We start from the raw sequence: 24,957 nt of genomic DNA, 5'->3' as shown, positions 1-24,957 counted from the left end.
GTAATTTTAGACTCACAGAAAAGTTGTAAGAGTAGTACAGAGAACTCCCATGGGTTTCTGCTCAGATTCATCAGTTTTCAATATTTTGCCGCCTTTATTTTGTCCCCTTTTCTTTTCCCCTCCTTCTCCTTCTTTCTCTCCCTCCCCTTCTTTTCCTCTCTCTCAGACATGGGTATTTGTGTCTCTCTGTGTACACACACACACACACATACGTACCTACATGTATACACACTCACAAAAACATTGTTGCTGAACCATTTAAGTTGCGTACACCGCGTTCCTTTAATAAGACTTTTGTGTACTCTTCTGAGTCATGATCATTGCTGATTGGCATACTAATAGTTTTCTTTTACATTATTTTAAATTTAATACTTTATTCAGATTCCCATGGCTAGAATTTTTTTTTTAAAGATTTTATTTATTTATTTGAGAGAGAGACAGTGAGAGAGAACATGAGCGAGGAGAAGGTCAGAGAGAGAAGCAGATTCCCCGTGGAGCTGGGAGCCCGATGCGGGACTCGATCCCAGGACTCCGGGATCATGAGCTGAGCCGAAGGCAGTCGTCCAACCAACTGAGCCACCCAGGCGTCCCCCAGCTGAGCCACCCAGAACTTTTAATACATGAAGGTATATTGACTCTAGCTAAACTATACATTTAAAAAAAAACTGAGGCCAAACATTGGAGATAATTTACCCAAGCTCACACAGCCATCAAGTTTCAGAACTGATTCCAACTAACTCTGGTAAGGCTTTCCATTTTACTAAATGATAACTAATAAAAGTCCTGCTTTATCACTGTTGTGTAATGCCTCCCTATAATAATGCTCACAGAGATATTTTTTTCCATTTTATTTTTGTTTTTGCAGTGGTCTGATTGATAAGTTAATTTAATTTTGGGTGGTTCTGTGGTACTTTTGGATCTTAAACAAAGATAGAAATTAATGTTATGGTGGGAGGTAAAAGATTTCAAACTTTGAAACCTAGGTTGATGGAAAATGCCCTATTCTAGACTGAAGATTATAAACTTTATTAGGCTTCTTAAAAGAAGGAATTAGATTTCATTTTCTGGAAATATAGCAGAGTAGATATCTAGAAAATATTCTCAATACAAAACTCATAAAAAAGTATAAATAAAACATGAAAAATCTTTAAAAATGCATAGTGACCTTGCAGGGAGGTAAGGGAAATGATCTGAAACCACAAATAAAGGGGAATACATTTCCAGAGTAGTCAGTATGCTTTGAAGTCTGAAGCTATCCTACAGACATTTGTCAATTCCTGGTAACTCAGAGTTTTGTTTTATTGGTTTTTTTTTTTTTTTTTTTTGGTTTTGAAGATTTTATTTATTTACCTGAGAGAGAGAGAGAGAGAGAGAAAAAAAGAGTGTGTGTGTGGAGTGTGAGAGAGAGCTAGAGAACATAAGAGGGGACAAGGTCAGAGGGAGAAGCAGACTCCCTGCTGAGCAGGGAGCCTGATGTGGGACTTGATTCCAGGACTCCAGGATCATGACCTGAGCAGAAGGTAGTCACTTAACCAACTGAGCCACCCAGGCGCCCAGAGTTTTGGGTTTTAATAGCCACATGGGGATCAGAAGACAAGGCCCTGGGCTCATTTCAGGGTTGGGAGGTGGAACAGAAATTCTGAATAAATTCAGGACCATGGAGGAGACACATATTTAGGGAAGGCATACACTAAAACCAAAATCTATTCTGCAAGAAGAATTTTCTAGACTCTGAGTAGAGGGGAAAAGCCCCTAGTGGAGGACTGAGGTTTGAATTCACCTTCACCGCAATTGAAACACCCTAATTTGAGATCGTCAGTCACTTTGGACTTTCCTCATGCACCTGGTGGGAGCGACCACTGATCTTCCTGGGCACAGACAACGTTTGAGGAACAGGATCTCACAGTAAAAATATCACACAAGGAAATGAGCACTATTCTAAGTGAGAGTCCATAACATCCTTTGGCAGAATCAGACTTTAAAGACAAGCTCTTAGAACTATCAGCTGCTAAATGTGATATGTTTTAAGAAATAAAATACAAAACTGAAAATATGAGAAAACAACAAAAGATTATTTAAAATGGCCAAGGTACCATTTTTATCAATTGTGCTTTAGTGTATTTTTTAAGGTATAAAAATTGTATTGTTGTTAGTTTGAAAAATCTTCTATAGTATTTGTCACATAAAATTTGCAGTAAAATGTATAATAGCTGAGATTTACTTTATTGTAATACGGGAGGAGGAAGAGTGGGGTGATGTTCAGATGAAACGAGATTGGCCGTGAGTTCATAATTTTGGACCTTAGATGATGGGTAACATGGTAGTTTATTATACTGTTCTGTCTGGTTTTTATTATTTAAAAAAAATATTTTGTTTATTTATTTATTTGGCAGGCAGAGAGGCAGGCAGAGAGAGGGGGGAAGCACGCTCCCTGCTGAGCAGAGAGGCCGATGCGAGGCTCAATCCCAGGACCCTGAGATCATGATCTGAGCCGAAGGCAGAGGTTTAACCCACTGAGCCACCCAGACACCCCATCTGTCTAGTTTTTAAAAAAAAACAGTTTTATTGTGGGCTAACTCTATACTGTTGAATTTATCCATGGTGAATGATTTAGTAATTTTTAATAAATTTATGGAGTTGTAGAATCATTATCTCTTAGAACATTTCCAACCCCCCAAAATGATCTCTCTTGTCTATTTGAAGTTAATTCTTACTTTAACTTATGCTTTTTCTCGGCATTCTCTGCAACTAGAACCATTCAATAGGTGGTCTTTTGTGTCTTGCTTCTTTGACTTACCGTAATGTGTTTTGAGGTCTATCCACGTTGTACCATATATCAATAGTTTTTTTTTTTTTAATTACCAAAAAGAATTCCATTGTATGGACTTTTTTCTTCCATTTTGTTTCTACTTGCCAGATGATGAACCTTTAAGTTGTTTCCACATTTTCGTTATTGTGAATAACGCTGCTAGGAGTGGAATTGCTAAGTCGGATGGTGCATATATGTTTCATTTTTAAGAAATTGCCAAACTAATCCTGGGATAGCTGGTAGTGTGTGTGCTGACTAACATGGCCTGCATTTTCATTCTACCTCTTGTTCCAGGACTGGGGGAAGTGAAGGGAAAGTACCCAGTCTCACTGATGCTGCCTGTGGCTGGAGCCCCAGTTCCCTGTTCCACCCACTAACATTCTGGTGTTGGGGCAGAGTTTCCTTCGGTGTTTGGCTGGATTAGGATGGGTCTTAAAAGAAGTGTTTTCTGTTCTGCTTGGGTGTCCTTTTCCTGGCCCTATGGCTGGAAAGTAGGATTTTCTTTCTTTCTTTCTTTCTTTTTTTAAAGATTTTTTTGTTTATTTATTTGTCAGATAGAGAGAGACAGTGAGAGAGGGAACACAAGCAGGGGTAGTGGGAAAGAGAGAAGCAGACACCCTGCTGAGCAGGGAGCCCGATGCAGGGCTCGATCCCAGGATCCTGGGATTACGACCTGAGCCGAAGGCACACACCTAACTGACTGAGCCACCCAGGTGCCATGAAAGTAGGCTTTTCTTCAAGCTTTTTTGTTCTGCCTGTTGGTGACGCCTGGTTGCAGGCTTCTCCAGTGTGTTATCTAGAATATATGAGAAGCAAAAAGAAAACCCAGGAACTTGCCACCATGTCATTCCTCAAGTCTTAATGTCCCTAGCCTCCAGTCTTCTTGCTACCTTTTAGAGTCTTCCTCCATTTGTTCTTTGTCTTATGTTTGGGGTATTTTAGTTGTAAGAGAAGTTATACACCAAGTGTTTGAGATTCCTTTTATAGGCCGTTCACCTTGTTTGGCTATGTAACAACACTTATTACTATACCTTTTCCTTTTTGCTTTTTCTATCATGTGCTCCCTTTAAGGCTAAACTCAAGCCCTACCTTCTTCATGAAACCTTCCCTAATTCCATCATTCACTTACTTGAAATCTGACAGCACTACATGTTTAACTCATGATTGTAAATGTTTTGTATTGTTCTCTCGTCTTCTATTTATTTCATGGGTTAATGCTAACTCTACTTTGTAAGCTTCTAAAAGAAAAGGACCATGTTCCTCTCACCTACCCTTTCAGAGTAATGTTGAATAAATGCATATTAAATTTGTTCTTTGAAGCATTGAAGTGCCTGAATAATTAAACCCCACAGAAATATGATGAAATGAAATTATCATCATTAAAATTTTTTTCTTTGACTTTGAGGGTGTTTCTGAACTCTTCACCTGAAAACTTTTTTGTTTCTTGATGAATCCATCATATTCTTTATGGCAGAGGTTTTCAAACCTTTTTACTTATGACTCATTAAGTAATATAGTTTTTCACTGTACATATATACACACAACTGAAACAGAAGTTTCATGTAACAATACTAAAATTGTAATTACCGTCATTATGTGCATTGCCCTCTGATATTTTCTATTCTGGTTGCATCCCATTAAATTGGTTCTATGACTCACTCATTGGTCATGACCTGTAATTTGAAAAATGCTGCTTTATTGCTGGAGGGAGGCTTGAAAGGGTGAAGCAGCTCAAATTGAGCTATAGCTAAGGGAATGGAGGATTTTAGCTCTTGAGTCTGAAATTTTAAATGTAGGCTTGTCCTAAGGGCTTCAAGCAATAAGTGCAATGCAAAGGATAAGGAGGCCCATGGTCTGAGAAAGCCCTTTGAGAGTTAGTGTCATTCTTAGGTTTTTATTAGTACCACCTGGGGTGCCTTATTCATGAAGGTTCCTGTGCCCTGTCCCAGTGCTATGAAAATGGAATTATTGCTAAGACCTCGGAATCTGTGTTGTGACAAGCTCTGTAAATACTCAAGTTTGAAAAAAAATTCTTAACTCTGTATGGTGGTGGATGGTAATAAGACTTACTGGGGTGAGTCATTTTGCAATGTATACAAGTGTTGAATCACTGTATTGTACATTTGAAACTAATATAATGTTATGTCTCAATTATGTTTTAATAAAAAAAATATGTTTGAGAAACCTTTTGTTGTAGAGAGCCCCCAACTCTTGGGTAGGGCAAGTTGTTGGGGCATTTGCCAGACGTGGGAACTGTTTTTGCTTCCAAACTCCTGGTTGTCTTGGTTTGCTAAGCTTTTGAATTCTAAATTTTAGTACTTTAAAAAGTGTATTCTTGTGTTGCCTAGGTGGGTCATTCAGTTAGGCATCTGCCTTCCGCTCGAGTCGTGATCCCAGAGTCCTGGGATAGAGCCCTACGTTGGGCTCCCTGCTCAGCAGGGAGTCTGCTTCTCCCCCTCCCTCGTTCCTTCCTCTAGCTCATGCTGTCTTGCACATGTTCTCTTTCTCTCTCACATAAATAAATAAAATAATAAGAAAATAGACATAGAATGAAAGAAAATAGAAAAAATTTTCCATTCTCCATACATTTGTCTGTTAAATCATTCATCAAACATTTATGCTAATTTTAGCTTATTTCATTTCTTCTAATCCCTTGTATCAATGGTTATATCAATATATAATTTTCATTTTTTATTTTTCTTATTAGTTGTAATCTTTGTTTTTATTTCTTCTTTCTAGTTTTAATTTTGTATTATCTTGTTACTTTGTTTTTTAGCTTTTAAATGTGTGTTCTATACTTTATAGCTTAGCATGTTTGTCTTTTAATTTTTTGTTTAGTTTTTTATTTTGCCAGCTAATCTTCTTTCTTTCTTTCTTTTACAATATAAACAATCTTTCACTTTTGTAGTTTTTAATTTATTTTTATTTTAAAAAATATTTTATTTATTTGAAAAAGAGAGAGAGAGCATGAGTGCAGGTGGGGGGGCAGTCAAAAGAAGAGGGAAAAGGGGATGCACCACTGAGCAGGGAGCCTGATGGGAGGCTCAATTCCGGGACCCTCTGTGATCATGACCTGAGCTGAAGACAGGCACTTAATTGACTGAGCCACCTGGGCATCCCATCTGTAGTTTTTAAAATGATCAAAAAGAAGCATAGAGTGTCATCTGAGAGAATGGCCCATTGACTTAGCATGGGAAATGTGTAGATTTTTACAGTAATGGCTCCTCAGTGAATCACATTTCCTCCCACGTTGAATCTGGCCATATGACTTGCTTTAGCCAATTGCTCATCAACAAATATTACTCGAGTAGGAACTTCATCAGTGCTTGTGAGTGGAGAACATGCAAGAAACTCAGGCAGTCCTGCTAGAGGGGACACTGGAGAATAAGTGAAGCATCCTGGTCAAGGAGTTCCTTAACTGTTAAGTGCTTGATGTGTGAGTAGGGCCATCTTGCCCTTTCCAGCCCTTTTTGAGTCACAGATGATTGCAGCCACATGAATGGCCTCAGGAAAGAGAGGTCGGCAGAGGATCTGCCCCTCTGAGTGAAACTTATGTTGCAGGATTATGAAAAAATAAATGGTTTTTCTTTTTAGGCTCATAGTTTTGGAGTGGTTTGTTAGGAAACAAAAGGTAGCCCAAATTAGTGAGGTGCTGCCTAAACAAAATTCTAGAATAGATGGCATTGGTTTGGGGACTGGATGGCAGCAGAGGGCTAGAAAAACAGTAGGGGATTGTTGGCCAAAGTTGGACAAATGGTATACAACTCTTACTAGAAGCTGGAAAGGTGGTGATGAAACTGATCTTGGAGACTGGAATAGTGGTGACCATGTTTCATGGTACTGTTGTGGGTTTGCTTGCACAGTGGAACTTGTCCTCCGGGACCACTAGTACCTCTACGGTTGTAGCTGCCCGAGTGGTATCAGGTCAGTCTAGTTGACTTCCACCTAGCTAAGCAGAGCTTAAATTGCAGAATCAAGAGCAAATACACAGTTTTGTATTAGGTTTTGTAATGTTTATTTTGTAGCAATAAAGAAGCAATATAAAGACTTCAGTCTCTTTTATCTGTCTCAGTGCTTTTTAATTCCTTTTAACATGCTGTTTGTTTCCTACATAGTTGAACCTGCTAATTCTGATTGCTTTGATTCATGTAATTCAGGGGTCTTGAATTTCTACTGATATACTTTTCTACTGCTAGAATTTTTTTTTTCCTATAGGATGCCACATTGAGTAGTAATGAGGAACTAAAGATCTAAAACCATGGTCTCATCTTTTTGTTCACAGATTTGTTCACAGATACTGTACAAGTAAATAGATAGGTATGCCCTGGTACCTGGAACCCAATTAGAGAGATTGTAGAGCTATCAGGGACTAAGAAAGCTTCATTCAGTTTTATGAGGCAGTTACGGATTTGTCAGTCTGTAGGTGTATCTTGGCGCCAATGTATGGATGTATCCATGTAGCTGGTTTATACTGCATATAATAACCTGTCTTGTTGATAATATGTAGAGATGTTTATATAAATTTTATATCTCATTAATTATACACGACTTATTTCTTGTCATGATTAATTAGAACTATTAATTTGGAAAGCTATGTCAATATCTGTTTTATTAGCAAGGAAACACTATACATATATTTAATGGTAGTGTTTAATAGTTATTGGACTATTGCATTGAGCCAGAAAGTTTGCTGTCTAGTTACAGAGATCTGAACTAAGGGGATGCTTAAACACTGAAGAAAGTTGTTAAGGAAGAAAACATACTTCATAAATACTTGTAATAAAAAGATGTAAAAATCAGATGGTTTTTCTCTTTAAAAAATTAGTTCTTACTCTAAGGCATTGCATGTTGATTGAAGAAAACTTGGAAAATATAGAAAAATATGCAAAATGAAAATAATCTATACCACCTTACAGAATAAATTAATTTTAAGATGTTATTCTATAATACTAGTAGTTGGAAAATATTGAATGATTTCTGTATTTTGGGTGTTAGAATGTAGTATTCACTGTAAATATACTAGTAAATTTAGTATCTCCCACAACCCTGTGATGAAGGTACTATTATCCATTTTACAGATGAAGAAACAGGAACAAAAAGATTAATTTGTTAAAAATTAAACAGATATAAGCCCAGGCTTTTGACTTCAAAATTTGCATTTCTCAACCATTATAAATTCTTCTTATCTTTTTCTGTGCTGTTTTCCTTCCCCCTCCCCACCCTCTCTCCCTTCTTTCTCTATATTTCTTTTTAAATTTACTATATTTTCACCTAATTTATTTTTCCAAACATATCCAAGTATTCTAATATATATATATATATATATATATATTTAAAGATTTTATTTATTTCACAGAGAGAGAGAGATCACAAGTAGGCAGAGAGGCAGGCAGAGAGAGAGAGAGAGGAGGAAGCAGTCTCCCTGCTGAGCAGAGAGTCCGATGCGGGGCACGATCCCAGGACCATGGGATCATGACCTGAGCCGAAGGCAGAGGCTTTAACCCACTGAGCCACCCGAGTGCCCCGCTAAAATATATTTTTAAAGATTTTATTTATTTTTACTTGCGGGAGAGAGAGAACAAGAGAGAGCACAAGAGCAGGGGAGAGAGGGAGAAGCAGGTTCCCCACTGAGCAAGGAGCCCGAGGGCTTGATCCCAGCACCCTGGGATCAGGACCAGATCTGAAGGCAGTGGCTTAACTGACTAAGCCACCCAGGCACCCCACCCCGCTCCCTTAAATATTTTTCTGTAGTGTGATTTTTAATGGCTTTTAATATCCTTGTACCATATTGTTTAACCAAATGTAACATTTCCAGGTCTAAGGATAAGACCACTTTAAAGACTTTAGATATGTTTTGGCAAATTACCTTGTAGATAGTTTGTAAAGGTTTTTATTTGTACAAGTAATATATGAGAATACCCATAAAATTGTGTTGTGTCACTCTATGTGCATAGAAAAAATCAAAAGTTTAGGAGACTAAAAAATTAGCAACCCATTACACTTCCAAATTAAACTAATATAGTGTATGTCCACTTTAACATTGTTTTAATATAGCTTTAAAGACCTGCTTTTTAAAGGAAAAATAAAGTATCTACAGAAGTACACGTTATTTTATATGAGTGTGATTCATGCAGAAATGTCAAAAGGGGGAAGAAAATGCCCTAAGTGGGGAATGCTTGCTTGAAGACCTGGACATGTATAAAAAAGAGGATGAGAGGGGCGCCTGGGTGGCTCAGTTGGTTGGGCGACTGCCTTTGGCTCAGGTCATGATCCTGGAGTTCTGGGATCAAGTCCCACATCGGGCTCCCTGCTCAGCGGGGAGTCTGCTTCTCCTGCTGACCTCTCTCCTCTCATGCTCTCTCTCTCTCTCTCTCAAATAAATAAATAAAATCATTAAAAAAAAAAAGAGGATAAGATTAAAACAAAGTTATTTTTAAAAAAGGCTCTCAGATCTCTGAATAAAATGTGATTAGGCCCATATCTGGATTTGCAAGGGTGAAAAATCCCATTGCCTAGCACAGTGCCGGTCAGAGTTGGAATTCAGTAGTTTTACAGTGACAAAGGAATGAACACATGAAAGAAAACATGAATGAATTTTTTTTAGTATCTTCACATCCTTACCAAACGCATCCTTTTCCTTTCCTGTTGTTGTTTAAGTTGGACATGTGAAGAATGTATCTCTTGTCCTGCTTCTGTGGGGCCTGTCTTGAGTCTACACATGTGCAGAAAGAGGCTGCCAGGATGGTCTGGACAAGGTGTTGTGCCTGGTCTAGAGCAGAGCTCTCAAGGGACCCTGTAAGGGGGCGCTTTCTAGTGGGGACTTCATGATATTCCCAGACACCCCTGTGGGGGAACGTCTGGAAGCTGGAGCAGGCACGAAGAACCCATTATTCTGTACTTATTAATAAAGTGTCAGATGTAACTACAGCTTAATAAGTCTAAACTTCCTGAGATGCCTTGGGATTTGCATTTCTTCTTTTCGCCTTCAAGCATAATGAGTGTGTGACTCTAGGTTTTAATATGCTTCCCACAATAAGGGACCTATGGGTAAAAGTTTGAGTCATTTTTGAATTAGATGGTTGGTCACTGAAAGGGGTCAAGTATTAAGGGGTAGGGATAATAAGTATCCTTTACCTGAAAGGAATGCTCCATTTCTAACTTAAATCTTCATGCAGACTTGGGCACAGTTATTATTCATTTTATTTTGTATACTTAGTGAGGCAAATCCCAAAACTCTAGAAGCCTCAATAACAAGGGAAGGGGGCACCTGGGTGGTTCATTCGGTTAAGCATCTGCCTTCTGCTCAGGTCATGATCCCAGAGTCCTGGGTCAGTCTCCCTGCTCAGTGGGGAGTCCGTTTCTTCCTCTCCCTCTGCCCCTCCCCACCATACTCTGTTTCTCTCTCTCTCTTTCAAATAAATAAATAAGTAAAATCTTTTAAAAAAATAGGAAGGAAGATGACATTTTAGACCATTTTACCTACATTCTTTCAAAAGTGTGGCTTCTTACAGTAAGAATAATCTATTATCAGAATATACATTTATTTTCATGGTATTTCATGCTTCTTGGCCAGTGCTGCAGTTAAAAAAAAAAAAAAAAAGACAACCCTGATTTCTCTAATAATGGTTCTTCAAAAGAAATCTGAGAGCTACTGCTGGTTCCTCCTGGTTGTAACTGGGGACCATCTCTTTGAAAAGCACCATATGTAATATTCAAACATTTTTAGATTGTATATTGCCAGTGTGGGTGGTGCTCTTTATAGGCCTGAAGGGGTTGAAAGCACTGTGCCCAGAGAAGTGAGGTTAAAACCAGGCTTTGTTGGTAGGTGATAGGCAGTGAATTACAGGTTGGGAACTTTTTTTAAAATTAAAAAATGAATATGCAGAAACATCAATAAAAATTTATAGAAAAAATCAAAATCAGAATAATATCATTTACTGATTGATGGCTGTGGCTAAATTTTACAAGGTAAGAAATCCATCATGTCTCTCTTCAGTTCTCTAGGGGAGTTTTATTTTTCTAAACCAAGACATAAATTCCCCAAACTGTCATTTGGCTTGAACTTAGACACAAGTTGAGAATTTAGGATACCTTGACAATAATATTTGTTTGTAGGAGAAATAAAAATCCTTCAGCATAGTCTTTGATCAGAGATAGCATTAAACCCAACTGCTGTGTTGTACTTGTTCCAAAAGTAGGTTTGAAATCTGCTATTTCTAGGCTTAGCATAATTTATTAACATCTGCTGAAATCTGCTGACTTATGTTGTCTTTCTTAGCATGAATGATATAATACTTAGGGCAGAGGAAATCATACCATAACCTTTTTAATGTTACAAGAATTCCCCCAACCACCCTCCCCCCACCCCGAAAAAGGGGAAAAAAAGGAAACCATAATCTCGTCAGTCAGAGCTAATGACTTGGATTTTTGATGAATATCTTTTTATATATGCATGTGTATGTGTGTATGTTAAAAATGGTAATTTAAGACATAATGGATATAAGGTTTTTATAGAAAATATTTTTAACAAGTTGTGCACATTAAATTTTGGGAAGATTAATTCCTAAAAGCAGAATAATTGAGATCCAAAATAAAAGTATTATGACTTGGGGTGCCTGGGTGACTCAGTTGGTTAGGCTTCAATTTGGCTGTTCAGTTTCACCTCAGGTTGTGATCTCAGTGTTGTGAGATCGAGCTCCTGGTCAGTTTGCACACTGGGCATGGAGCCTGCTTACGATTCTCTTTCTCCCGCTCCCTCTGCCCTTCCCCCCATCTCTCTCTCCTTCTCGTAAAAAAAAAGTATGTTGACTTTACCTTCTTAAAAGAAATGGAGAAAAAGTCCACCAAGCATTTAGAAATAAGTGGTAGAATCTTCAGCCAGAAGACTTCCAGTGTAGTATTTAAAAGAAAAAACATACAGAGCCATATGCAGAAGCTTATTCTTATCTTGAATCTGACAGGAAGAATACTGTGCTTGTTTGCTTCCTTTTGTCCTGTTGTTGCTAGCTTCCTCTTTATCACATTAATCTGTTGACTGTTTACTCTCTATCATGCACTGGGTTAACCCTTTGTGGACCCTGTCTTTATTTCTCACGACGGCCCTGTGACGTGGAAATGAGGCTTAGAGGGGTTACATGATCTGTTTAAGGTAATCTGGCGAGTAAGGAAACGGTGCCAAGATATAAACGCAGTTCTCTGTCTTTGGAGCAAGTGCTATCTAAAAGACTTCTCCAAGTTGATTTTTTAAAAATTTAAATTTGATTAGTTAGCATGTAGTATATTATTAGTTTCAGAGGTAGAGGTCAGTGATTCATCAGTCTTGTATAACACTCAGTGCTAATGACATCATGTGCCCTCCTTAATGCCCATCACCCAGTTACCCCATCCCCTAACTCCTCTCCCCTCCAGCAACCCTCAGTTTAGTTCCATGATTAAGGGTCTCTTATGGCTTGTCTCTCTCTCTGATTTTTGTCTTGTTTTATTTTTCCCTCCCTTCCCCTATGATCCTCTGTTTTGTTTCCTAAATTTCACGTGCTAATGGGATCATATGATAATTGTCTTTCTCTGATTGACTTATTTAGCTTAGCATAATACCCTCTAGTTCTATCTACATCATTGCAAATGGCAAGATTTCATTTTTTTTGATGGCTGAGTATTCACACATACACACACACACACATACACACTTATCCCACATCTTCTTTATCATCTGTAGATGGATATCTGAGCTCTTTCCATAATTTGGCTATTGTGGACATTGCTGTTATAAATATTGGGGTGCAGGTCCTCTTTTGGATTACTATATTTATATTTTTGGAGTAAATATCCAGTAGTGTGATTGCTGGGTGATAAAGTACCTCTATTTTCAACTTCTTGAGGGACATCCATACTGTTTTCCAGAGTGGGTTCACCAGCTTGCATTCCCACCAAAAATGCAAGAGGGTTCCCCTTTCTTCACATCCTTGCCAACATCTATCATTTCCTGACTTGTTAATTTTAGTTATTCTGACCAGTATGAGGTGATATCTCATTGTGGTTTTGATTTGTATTTCCCTGATGTTGAGTGATGATGAGCATTTTTTCATGTGTCTGTTGGTCATTTGTCTTTTTTGGAGAAATGTCTGTCTTTGTCTTCTGCCTGTTTCTTGATTGGATTATTTGTTCTTTGGATATTGAATTTGGTAATTCTTTATAGATTTTGGATACCAGCCCTTTATCTGATATGTCATTTACAAATATATTCTGACATTCTGTCAGTTGTCTTTCAGTTTTGTCGACTGTTTCCTTTACTGTGCAAAAGCTTTTGATCTTGACGAAGTCCCGATAGTTCATTTTTGCATGTGTTTCCCTTGCCTTTGGGATGTGTCTAGTCAGAAATTGCTGTAACCAAGGTCACAAAGGTTGCTGCCTGTGTTCTCCTCAAGGATTTTGATGGATTCTCCTCTCACATCTAGGTCTTTCATCCATTTTGAGCCTATTTTAGTGTATGGTATAGGAAAGTGGTCCAGTTTCATTCTGCATGTGGCTGTCCAATTTTCCCAACATCATTTGTTGAAGAGTTTGTCTTTTATCCATTGTACATTCTTTCCTGCTTTGTTGAAGATCAGTTGACCAAAGAGTTGAGGGTCCATTTTTGGGTTCTCTATTCTGTTCCATTGATCTACGTGGCTGTTTTTGTGCTAGTACCATACTGTCTTGATGATTATAGCTTTGTAATAGAACTGAAGTCTGGAATTGTGATGCCACCAGGTTTGGTTTTCTTCTTCAACAATCATTTAGCTATTTGGGGTCTTTTCTGGTTCCATACAAATTTTAGGATTATTTGTTCCAATTTGGTGAAAAAAGTAGATGGTATTTTGATAGGGATTGCATTGAATGTGTAGATTGCTTTAGGTAGCATAGACATGTTCACAATATTTGTTCTTCCAATCCATGAACATGGAAAGTTTTTCCATTTCTTTGTGTCTTCCTCAATTTCTTCCATGAGTATTCTGTGGTTTTCTGAGTACAGGTCCTTTGCCTCTTTGGTTAGGTTTATTCCTAGGTATCTTGTGGTTTTTGGTGCAATTGTAAATGGGATTGACTCCTTAATTTCTCTTTCTTCTGTCTCATTGCTACTGTATTGAAATGCAACTGATTTCTGTGTATTGATTTTATATCCTGCCACTTTGCTGAATTCCTGTATGAGTTCTAGCAGTTTTGGGGTGGAGAACTTTTGGGTTTTGTGTAGAGAGTGTCAGGACATTTGCAAAGAGTGAGAGTATGACTTCTTTGCTTTTTTGGATGCTCTTTCTTTCTTTCTTTCTTTCTTCCTTTCTCCCTCTCTTTCTGATTGCTGAAACTAGGACTTCTAGTATTATGTTGAACAACAGTGGTAGTAGTGGACATCGCTGCTGTGTTACTGATCTTGAGAATGATATTTGCTGTGGGCTTTTTGTAGATGGTTCTATGAGTAATGTTCCCTCTACCCCTGCCCTGTGAAGAGTTTTAATCAAGAAAGGATGCTATACTTTGTCAAATGATTTTTTTTTTGCATCTTTTGAGAGTATCACATAGTTCTTGTCCTCTCTTTTATTAATGTAGTGTACCGCACTGATTTATTTGCAGATATTGAACCACTCTTGCAGCCCAGGAATAAATCCCACTAGGTCATGGTGAATAATCCTTTTTAATGTACTGTTGGATTCTATTGGCTAGTATCTTGGTGAAAATTTTTGCATCTGTGTTCATCAGGAATATTGGTCTGCAATTCTCCTTTTTGGTGGGGTCTTTGTCTGGTTTTGGGTAAGTTGTTGATTTTTAACCTTACTGCTGCATGGTGGGAGCCCATGAATAGATTGCACTTGAAGATGCCAGTCACTGAAGGAAAGGTGGGCAGAACAGCTGTGGGGTTTGTAATCCCAATGATTATCAGTGTTTTTTTTCTTACAACTCAAAATCTCCTTGACTCCCAGGAGGAACCGTATCATAGCCACACATTTTTGAAATGGAGGTGGAAACTCCTAGATTAAATATTCTCTGAGGTTTCTTTCTTTCTTTCTTTCTTAAGATTTTATCTATTTATTTGAGAGAGTGAGAGAGAACATGAGAGAGATGAGGGTCAGAGGGAGAAACACACTTTCTGATGAGCAGGGAACCCAATGAGGGATTCGATCCCGGGGCTCCAGGATCATGTCCTGCGCCGAAGGCAATGGCTTAACCAACTGAGCCATGCAGGTGCCCCATTCTCTGAGGTTTCTTACTTCCAAAGTTGATTATCTTAAGTTGGTTATAATTTTGATGTTGTCTTGGCAAATCTGGGATTTAAGGTATTAACAATATGGCAAGAAAATACAGACTCTGGTTACATTAGTCTCCGAAAGTTTATGACTTTTAATTTAGATTTCATGTGTGTTACTTCTTTGATTTGAAAAGATTACTTGCTCTGTTTGAAGCATAAACTGCCATTCCCACAAGGAAAAGTGAGATGTAAAATTTCTAAGTAATAACATGACTTACTAATTTTTCTGAAATAGCATTATTTGAATGAGCGTTTCATATACATTTTTCATTTTGAAGTTAGTGCATTATTTTTCTTCACAAAAGTTGTTTTAGGAAACTCAGGAACTTAAGTGCTTCTTCTTTTTAATAAGTTTTTAAATTGAAGTACAAAGAATTATGGTTGTTATAGTCCCATAGAACAGTTTCCCAATTGAAGAAAATTTTTCTATAAGATAAGTATTATTCATATTCATAAATGAACAGTGAAGAAAAAATTTTATTCTGTTGTGAAAATTTTATTCTGTTTTATTCTATTTCACATAATGAATTCTACGCCAGCATTATTTCATTATGCATAATAATAAAGCACTCCTCAACTTTATTGCTAGTGTTTAAATTGCCTAACTTGATGCAGCACAAAAGATTTCTTACTAGACTTACCTAGAATATGTTTTTTTTTTTTAGAATATGTTTTTATGAAAAGAAATGTATACATTGTTTAGATAGTGTACATTGCCTAGGAACCATCTTATTTAAAAATGCTTTTAAAACCTTTAATATTTTAAACTTTTAAATACAGAAATACTATTTTCAGCTCTTCTTCAGGGCACACAATCATGGGTAAGCCATGATTTCTGCAAGTGAAAAGCTTACAGTTGAATGAGGGAGTCATCTATGTAGGCAGGTACCTATAACGAGGTTTTAAGAAGTATCGTTGAAGTCAACCTCAATAGCAAAGGGAGCACAGATGGGGGAATGATTAAATGTAACCTTGTAGAGGAGAGGAAAGGTAAAAGAAAACTGTATTGTGTCCTTTATAAAATCAAACAAGGTCTTCCACGTGTTGACTGGTGATTCTAATATTTTACTGTTTGAAATTAGACATGCTTCCTTCTGGGATTTTTTCCCTACATAGATGTTTTGTTTGCAACTCATTACCTTTTGATTCTAACAATTGGAGTTAGAAAAGCTGGTTGACAAGTGATCTATAAGGAAAAGATGAATCCAAGTGTCAGGTTTTGAGTCTATGGGGATTCTTTGTCCTCTGGCTTGGAGCACCAGTACGTAATTCCCTAATTTCTATAAGGGAACTGCAGGTATTTTTTTGTTTGTTTATTCAAGGCTTCATACAGAAGTCATCATCCAAGCTGTGCTTTGAGAGATAAGTAGAATTTTCCAAGTAGGAGAAAGGTATTCTGGGCAGAGGAGCAGTCAGATGATGAGAGACCAAAGTGAAGCTAACTCAGGAGTATTTTAGTCTGTGGGGGCAGAGTGAATGGTATACTGTTAACTAAGGAGGGGAATACAGAAATATAATTGGGAGCTGGAGTGGAATATGACCTTTCTTCTAGGCATGTTAATTTAGGAAGTTTGGGGGGAGTTTCAATAATTGATATTTCTCAGCCTTTCCACTGAAAATTATTAATCACCCTATGTGCCTAGATGTCAAGTACACAGACATAAGAAACAACGTATTCTCAAAAGGCTTACAGGATCTTGGAAAGAGAGATAAAACAATAATTAGAATGCATATTTAAATATGGTGTGATAGAAATGATCACAGGTTGGTGATGGGGAATTTGAGAGTTTTGATTACGTAATGGACACTGAAGCTGGCAATAGGGAGCAGGAGAAATGAGGGTTAGGAGAGAATTCCTGTGAAATTGCCTCATGAGATGCAAATGCTGTTTCGCTGTGTGAGTTAACAAGATGGCAGAAAGTGGGAAAAGGGAACGTTTCAGGCAGAAATATTTGCTTCTATGATAGCTCAGAAGAATAAGCTACTTATGGTTTAATTTAACAGGTAGGAACTATGTAAATGGGGAATGATAGGGTCCTGCAGATCATGTATGTCTTGATTTTGATCTTGAAGCCCATCATATTGGTAGTATTAGGAAGTTAGTGAAGGATTTAAGGTAGGGTAATGACTTAACCAGATGAGATGTCTAGCAACCACTTAGAGCTATGAGTTCTAAGAGAAGTAGTTGGTGTTGGGAGTATAAAATAACTATGGGTTACCATGATGGATAAAAATGCTTCTTGCTTAGTTGTAGAGATAGGTAAGCAAAAATTACATTAGAGTCTGCACGTGCTATCGTGTGAAGTGCTGTAGATTGAGGATAGAGAAGAAAGTGATTTGGGGACTACACATTTAGATGTCATTGGTATGTGGATGGTATTTGCAACTGAGAATGTTGATGAGACTTTCAGGGGAAGAATTTAAAAACCCTAATGAATGAACTAAAGGTGGAATTCTGGAAAATTGCAACAGTCATAGGATAATGGTTGAAGAAGAATTGTCTAAAGTTATGATTTTAGCACTGTGGAATGCAACTTACTAGTCAGTTGCAAAATCAAGACAGTGGATGTGAACTTAATATGGTTGGTTATAGACAGAATTTTCAAAACAGATTAGGAGAGAATAGAAAATACCAGGGTACATGTCATAAAGGTAATTATTGTCTTGTGGAATTTTGTTCAGAATTGTGTTTGTCCATGTGTGTTAAATGCATTTCTCATTATGAGCGGTAGCCACAAACTTTTGAAAAACAGCAATAAAAGAGACTGGGGAAGAGTAGTCAGATTACTAAATCACTTTGTTCTTCGTTAATCTGGTGGCAAGGAGAAGAAACAGACCCAGTGAAAGTGCAATGAGAAGCAGATTTTTCTCTTTATGGTTCAGATGGCCTCTCCCTACGCCACCTTTATTACATCAATTGTATAGGGGGAGAAATAGAAAGAAATAAGGGAAAAAAGACTTGGAAGATAGTAAACTCAAAGACAGAGAGGGAGATAGAGAATAGGAATGAGAGAGAATGAACCCCCATGGAAGCTGAATTTTTAATCTAACCCTACTGTGTGATGGCAAAAGTTCCATTCCCTAGCACACGGCCCGAAAAAAGCCCCTTGGATTCATCCTACTGTATCAGCTCTGTTCTTTATTATGGAGCCAGAAGAACCTGAGAAAGGACACAAAACTACTTATCATTAAAATTGTTTAATAAATATTACCAGTTATAGAGATTACTGAGAGCTTATCTGTGGTTCAAGAACTGTTCTATGCCCTTGAAGTGAATGATCTCACCACGTAAGTTAATATTTGTAAAACTCTTAGAACAGTGCCTTGCACATGGTAAGCACTCACTATGTCTGGTTATCACTAAAAGAACAGTTGAACACTTGGTCAGTACTGGCTATTATTGTGTATTATTACTAATTAGCTAAGTTACTAATTATCACCACTTTACTAGTAAGGAAATGGAAGCATAATAAAATCAACTAGCTCAAAATCATATAGCTAGAAAGAAATGGAATCATTCCTTTCTGATTTGCAGGTGAAAATGATTAGTTATATGACAGTTGGTGCTTCAGTTATGTTAATGGGAGAGGGGAGAGGAAAGATGGACCATAAGTGAAAGACTTCATGAAGAAAACAATAAAATTCCTTAGTTTGGTGATTGGTTCCATATGAAGTAAAAAGATAACCAAGATTTTAAGCTGGTTGACTGGGAAAATGGTAACTAAGATGTAAGAAAATAAGAAAGAAAAGCTTTTTTGGTAAGAAAGAATGACAATTTCCATTTAATTGTGTTGAATTTTACATGAGATAGTCAAGTTAAATGAGTAGCCCAGAATTTAAAAATAAAGATAGTGATACTTAGGCATATCACGTAAAGGAGTTGGTAGAGGCTGTGGGAGTATTTGAGATCTTCAGAAATGTCCAGTATATTTTGGCCATGAGAAAATGTGGGGAGTCACAAAAAGATCACGATAATTGCGCCCACACAATATTTTTACAGCTTTGCTCACATTGGCTTTATGGAAATCTTCAAATAATTTCAGGAGTCTTTGAGAAAGAGCGTTATCACTCCTGCTCCGGAGGCTGGCTGTTGTGTGGCATCCACTGTTTCCCGGGCTTCTGCCCTGGGCTGTGCTGCCCCTGTCAGTGAGGGTGGAGGGGCTCCACTGTGGTTTGGCCCTTTCCCCACTACCACAGAGACTGCGCTTTCCCCTCGTGGCATGCCCAGAGACCTTGGAGAGTCAATGGCAAGAAAGCTATCCTAGTTTTCCCTATTCTCTTTTTATTTTCTCTGTTCCCACCTCAGGTTTCAGACTTGTTATTTACTGGCTTTTTTGGCACCCCTGTCCAAGTGACAGGTGTGTTGTCTTCATGGTTCCTCAGATTTTTATGCCTTAATGGTTCCCGACCTTCAGATGAATTCTTACATAAAACACATTTCAGTTTTTGCCCCATCCGTCCTCAGGCACATCTAGACTCATATGAATCCTAAGGTGAAGGTCACTTACTAGGTTGAAACTGGGACCTGGATACTCGCTCCCTGCTCTCTCTAGAAGAGAGAGGTCAACGTGGGAAATGCCCACATCTCCTATGATTGTCCCATCCCTTGTTTCTTCTGTTCCCTTCTCTTTTTTATATGGCTGTTTCCCTGGTTGATTGGAGATTATTTCTTCTTTTTCCCAAATGGAACAGTGATGTGCACTACTGTGGCATTAGATCCCATCTGAATATTCCTTTGGGAGGTATGATTCACTTCTTCCTCCTTTTTTTTTTTTTTTTTTAATAATCTTTCTTAAAGCTTTTCATACCTCTTTACTGGAGCTTGTAAAGATTTGAATATCTAGCACATTTTCCTTTCAAATAAGTATTGGTGATGTATTCCCCCCACCCCATTCACCTGTGAAGAATACCGATGAGTCTTTTTGAAAACTCATCATTGGCAGTTACTTTAGAACAGCAATTCATTGAAAACTACTATATTAGAAATGTTTTATTGCACTGCACTAAAACTGTGAAGTGCAAGGAACCATGAAGATTGAAAAATACAAATGATAGATGTGTCTCTTTCTTCTTATTTTCTAGCCTTCTTTGAATCCTGGGGGGAGCCAATCATCTGATGTGGTGCTTTTGAACCACTGGAAAGTGAGGAATTTTGAAGTACAACGTGGTGATATTGTGTCATTGGTGTAAGTAATCAGAAGCATATTATATTTGTATATAAAGATACTTATAATTGGTTTAACTGATAGTTTGCTGTTAATATCATTGCTAATTACTAAATTAATACATGTTAATATATTTTTAAAAATCAATTTTGAAATGTAACAATGCTATAAAAAAGGATTTTTCTTTTATATTTAAAATATATCAGTTGGTCGACATACTTGAATTTGGTAAAATGTCTTTGATGATATGTTGATTAGAAATTATATTGGTGATCTAAAGTACATGTATTTGGTATTAGTTTGGATTATTTTGAAATTTTGCTCTTGGAAGCAACCTTAATGTTAATTTCATTTTTATTAGTTTGTGTAGGTACACAATATTTCTAGAAGATGATAATTGCGACAAGAAGTTCAGTGACATTTTTATGGATGTCTGAGTGATTGAACTGAAATAAGGCAGTTTGGAAGATTAGTAGGCTGGAGGCTTTTGTTTGGGACCAAAAGGTGGCACTGTTTCTCTGTTAAAGTATAACTTGTCAGGAACAAGAGTTTCCTGCCAGTCTTAATGTAGAAAAAGAACGCCCAAGTGTGCATGACTGATGCAATGATATAATACATAGACCCAGCACGTGCTTAAATGGTTTAGGTTTGAGATTTGTTTGTTTTAAAAGTAAATTCACACTTCAAAGACTAACAGAACTTGCCTGATTTCTGGTTTCAACCACTTATAAAAATGTTTTCCTATGTTTCCCTGTGATGGCAGTTAGTACATCTGGGTAGCAATTAATACGGCAGTTACTGTCGTTTGTTTTAACGATAGTCAAATCCTGGTGTTTGGTGAAGACTTCCAGTTTATATTTCTGGTTCTTTAATTGGAATATTTGTTTTGTTTTGTTTTTGTTTTTGTTTTTTGTTGAATGAGAATGTAATTGTTTGGTAAACATAAAACATTATCTACTTGTTCATACTTACTTTTGGCTAGCTCTTTGTGGAAATAGATGTTTCACAAAGGTGTCTCCTTCAAGTCTGTTTTACCAGGATTCATTCAAAAACATATTAATCAAATCTGGTTACTAACTGATAAAATAATTACATTTGAATGGAGTTTTGTATGGCAGAAATCCAAGGGTAGGGATTTAATGCTTTTCATGTTATTGAGGGCTTTCTTTAATATAAACCTACTCTTTGGACTCTACTTCTGTTTTGTCATTCAGAGTACTTTGTTTTGCAACCTCCTTAACAACCTTTTCCATGCTGGGTTAGCCTGTTGTGTGCTCATTATTCTTTTGCCTTCGGTTTGACAAGGTTACATTCTCACTTAGTCAGTGATGGAGAAGGATACCCACCCAAGTGAAAGAGGTCACACTATAAGCAGACAATTGTGCAGGTTTTTTTTTTTTTTCCTAGAGAAACATGCTGACTATCTCTAAGCACGTAAATTTGAATAGGTAATTGGGAAAAAAAAAAAAAGGCCCCTTGAAATTCAGGGTTGCTTGGGTCCATAAAAGTATGCTAGCATGTTATGGACTATGTGAGAAAGAGAATAGTATTCTCTTATGTAATTATTAAACTAATTGATATTTATTATATAAATTAATTTAAAAATAGTATATCTGAATTGAGGTTGATATAATAAATTATAACTCCTTGGGTTGAACTGTATTTTTAATGAGTTAATTATGTGTTGTATTTCTGTCATGTGCAAATAACACAAATTTTCTTTCATAATGCTGGTTGCTAGAAGGAACCGTTTACGTAAAAGAATGCTTAGTGATTGGTATTATATTATTTAACAACAAATAATCATTAGGCAATGATTTTTTTTTGAGAAAGAAACAAAAAGTCTTTTGCTAAATTCTTTTTTATCATATAAACACATTTAAAATATCTTTTTAGTTTTGTGAGCAAAAATGTTTCCTAAATGTCCTTATTATATTAGACATTTTATAGACTGCTTCATTTGAAAAGACTGATATTGGTTTGATTAATGTTCATGAATATATATTTAATTCATGTCAACACTGAATATTTGCTTTTCTTACAAAATGTAGCAGTCTGGTTTTAACTTAGATGATAATTATCATTATTATATCAGAACATTCTGTCTACTTAAGAGATGTGTGATTTAAAAAATGAGTGACTCAATTTGTATTTAAGGCTAAATAGAAAATATTGTTTCTCATTTTGTTTATAAATTGATATGACACATTTCATTGACACATAAAATCTTTGGAAACAAGGTAGTAAGACAATTTATATCTAAAAAAATCCTGGGAGAGTGCTTTATATATTCAGTGTATATGGAAATACAGCATTTTTATTATTATATATACATTTCTGGAAAAATTACAGTTTGCAAATTCATAAAGTAGTAGGGCTAATGCAACTTTGTAACTAGAGCACTAATGAAAACAATAACAATTCAATAAAACTGCTAGCACAATTGAAACGACATGAAATTTTTTATAAATAAGCAGTGCAGTAAATGTAGGATATATTTAAAACGATAAAGCTGAAGGTAAGTTGGTGGAAGGCAATGTAGGGAAGGGTTGAGCTTGTCTATGTATACAAGGGCAGAGGGACATTTTCATCAGAAGTTACAAATAGTGAGAAGATTACAAGCTTTGTACAAAATGTACTGATACCAGAGGTTTATCCTCTGCTTATTTTTCAGTGTTACCTTCATATATAGATATATATGTATAACATAAAATATATAATATAAATAATATATATTATTATATATGTGTTTTACCTTCATATGTATATATAATTATATATAATCTGTTATATATAATATAATATATATATAGATTTTAAACAAAGATCAGGGTTGAACTTGCAATAAGCACTTGTAAGAGAAGGATCAAATAGATAATACTGATTCCTTCCTGGCTTATTGCTGTTACTGTACTTAGCCTTCAATTGCTATTATTAATGAGGCAACACATTAATGATCTGGGAAAAAATTCCGTGTGAACTAATGCAGCTTCTGCTTTACATTGAAACCCTTTCTCCCTAGTCCCTATGAGCCAATTCATGTTACAGAAACACATGCTGTAGCAGAACAGACTTTCTTTTCTATTGCAGTGGGTTTTGTTCAGAGTGTATTGACCAAGGCTGTTCCCTAAAGAGTGGAGGGTCTGAGGAGGTACATATTAGAATATGCTTCTTTGCATCTCTTCCTTATCTTTTCCTGTCACTTTCTTTCTGTGAAAAGTTGGTCTCAGTGGAGCTGATATTTAAGCATGTTATTCAATAATGTTAAATCAAAAGATACATTTGTTTAAAAACATTACTTGTCACATAAAACGTGACTTGCTGTCATCAAGTCCTTGGTATTACTTAATGTATGTAGGTGACATCATACTCTCTTAGTGGATTTGTGAACTAATAGTGGTGATTAAGGTGGATTTTCTATACTTTGGAATTGACTTTTCATTAACTTGTGTGATGGCCTTACTGCAGTAGGCTTAACATAAGTAGCATATTTACAGTGATATGTCAATTAACAAATCCATTGGGACAGAGTTTCCTTCATAATAAAGTCTCAAATAATCACACTTTAAAATGTTCTAGCTTTTTAGTTTGAAATGATACTAGACCTGAAGAAAGGTCATAAAAATAGTATAGAAAGTTCCCATATAACCTCTAGTGTTGTTTTTTTCAGCTTTACTGACGTGTAATTGACAAATGAATTGTGATATTTAAAGCACACAGTGGGATGATTTTATATATATATATCTCTGTATATATATATAATGATAGGATTCACCCCATTGAGTTAACACATCTGTCACCTTACATAATTACCTTTTGTGTGTGAGAACATTTAAGTTCTACTTTCTTAGCAAATTTCAATGAAACAATACAGTGTTATCAGCTGTAGTCACCATGTTATCCCTTAGACCAGCAGACTTTTCATCTTATACCCCCCTAAATTAACATTGTACATTACCATGGTACACTTACTGAGATGAGGAACTTGACCTTGATACAATAAATACTATTAACTAACTCACAGACCTTCTGTGAGTTTCAGCAGTTTTCCCACAAATGTTCATTTAGGATCTCATATTTCATTTTGATTTTTTTAAAATGTCTCTAGTGTCCTCCAATTTGTGATAGTTCCTCATTTGTCCTTTGTCCATTTTGATCTTGACACTTTTGAAGGGTTCTGCCAGTTATTTTGTAGAAAAATCTTTACCTTTAGAAATTTTGAGGTCAGTGTGTGTTCCAGTGGGGAAGCATTGCTGTTGATGGCACTTGCTGGGGAAGCTGTAGCAGTGGTAAAGGTACAGGCAGATGAGATAGGGACAGAGAAGGAAATGCTCTCGCCTAAGTCATTTTGGATTCTAAGGACCCCATACTTGGGTCATGACTAAGAGACTCATGGCTTCCCGAAGTCCACACAGTCACGTTTACTGCTGCTAGGAAGCCAGGAGGGAGAGCTGTGCAGGTAGAGGAAAGGCTAAAGCTTATAGTACAGATGGAAGAGAAGGAACTAAGGCTGGCTCATAGATCATACTACATTGAACCCATGTTCAGTTCTAGAATAGAAGATGAGGGTAGGGAAATTCTCATTTTATGAGTACCCCTGTATATCAGACATTGTGCTATGCACTTTGTGTATGCCATTTTTACTTAATTCTCATAACAGCATCTAGAAATGGTTATTTTTAACACAGTGAAAATGATATTTA

The 24,957-nt window shown here is 36.7% G+C and overlaps 1 protein-coding gene across 1 annotated transcript in view; it reads left to right on the top strand.

Annotated features, from left to right (window-relative positions):
- IMMP2L (inner mitochondrial membrane peptidase subunit 2) overlaps positions 1-24,957 on the top strand; it is an 880,236-nt gene that overhangs the window by 50,280 nt on the left and 804,999 nt on the right. The window contains exon 4 of the mRNA XM_044246392.1: positions 20,172-20,275. Within this exon, the coding sequence (XP_044102327.1) occupies positions 20,172-20,275 (104 nt within the window). The remainder of the gene's footprint in view (positions 1-20,171; positions 20,276-24,957) is intronic.

The sequence above is a fragment of the Neovison vison genome, chromosome 4 (assembly GCF_020171115.1).
Source record: "Neovison vison isolate M4711 chromosome 4, ASM_NN_V1, whole genome shotgun sequence".
Classification (NCBI taxonomy): domain Eukaryota; kingdom Metazoa; phylum Chordata; class Mammalia; order Carnivora; family Mustelidae; genus Neogale; species Neogale vison.
This window is presented reverse-complemented; position numbering and strand designations above follow the sequence as displayed.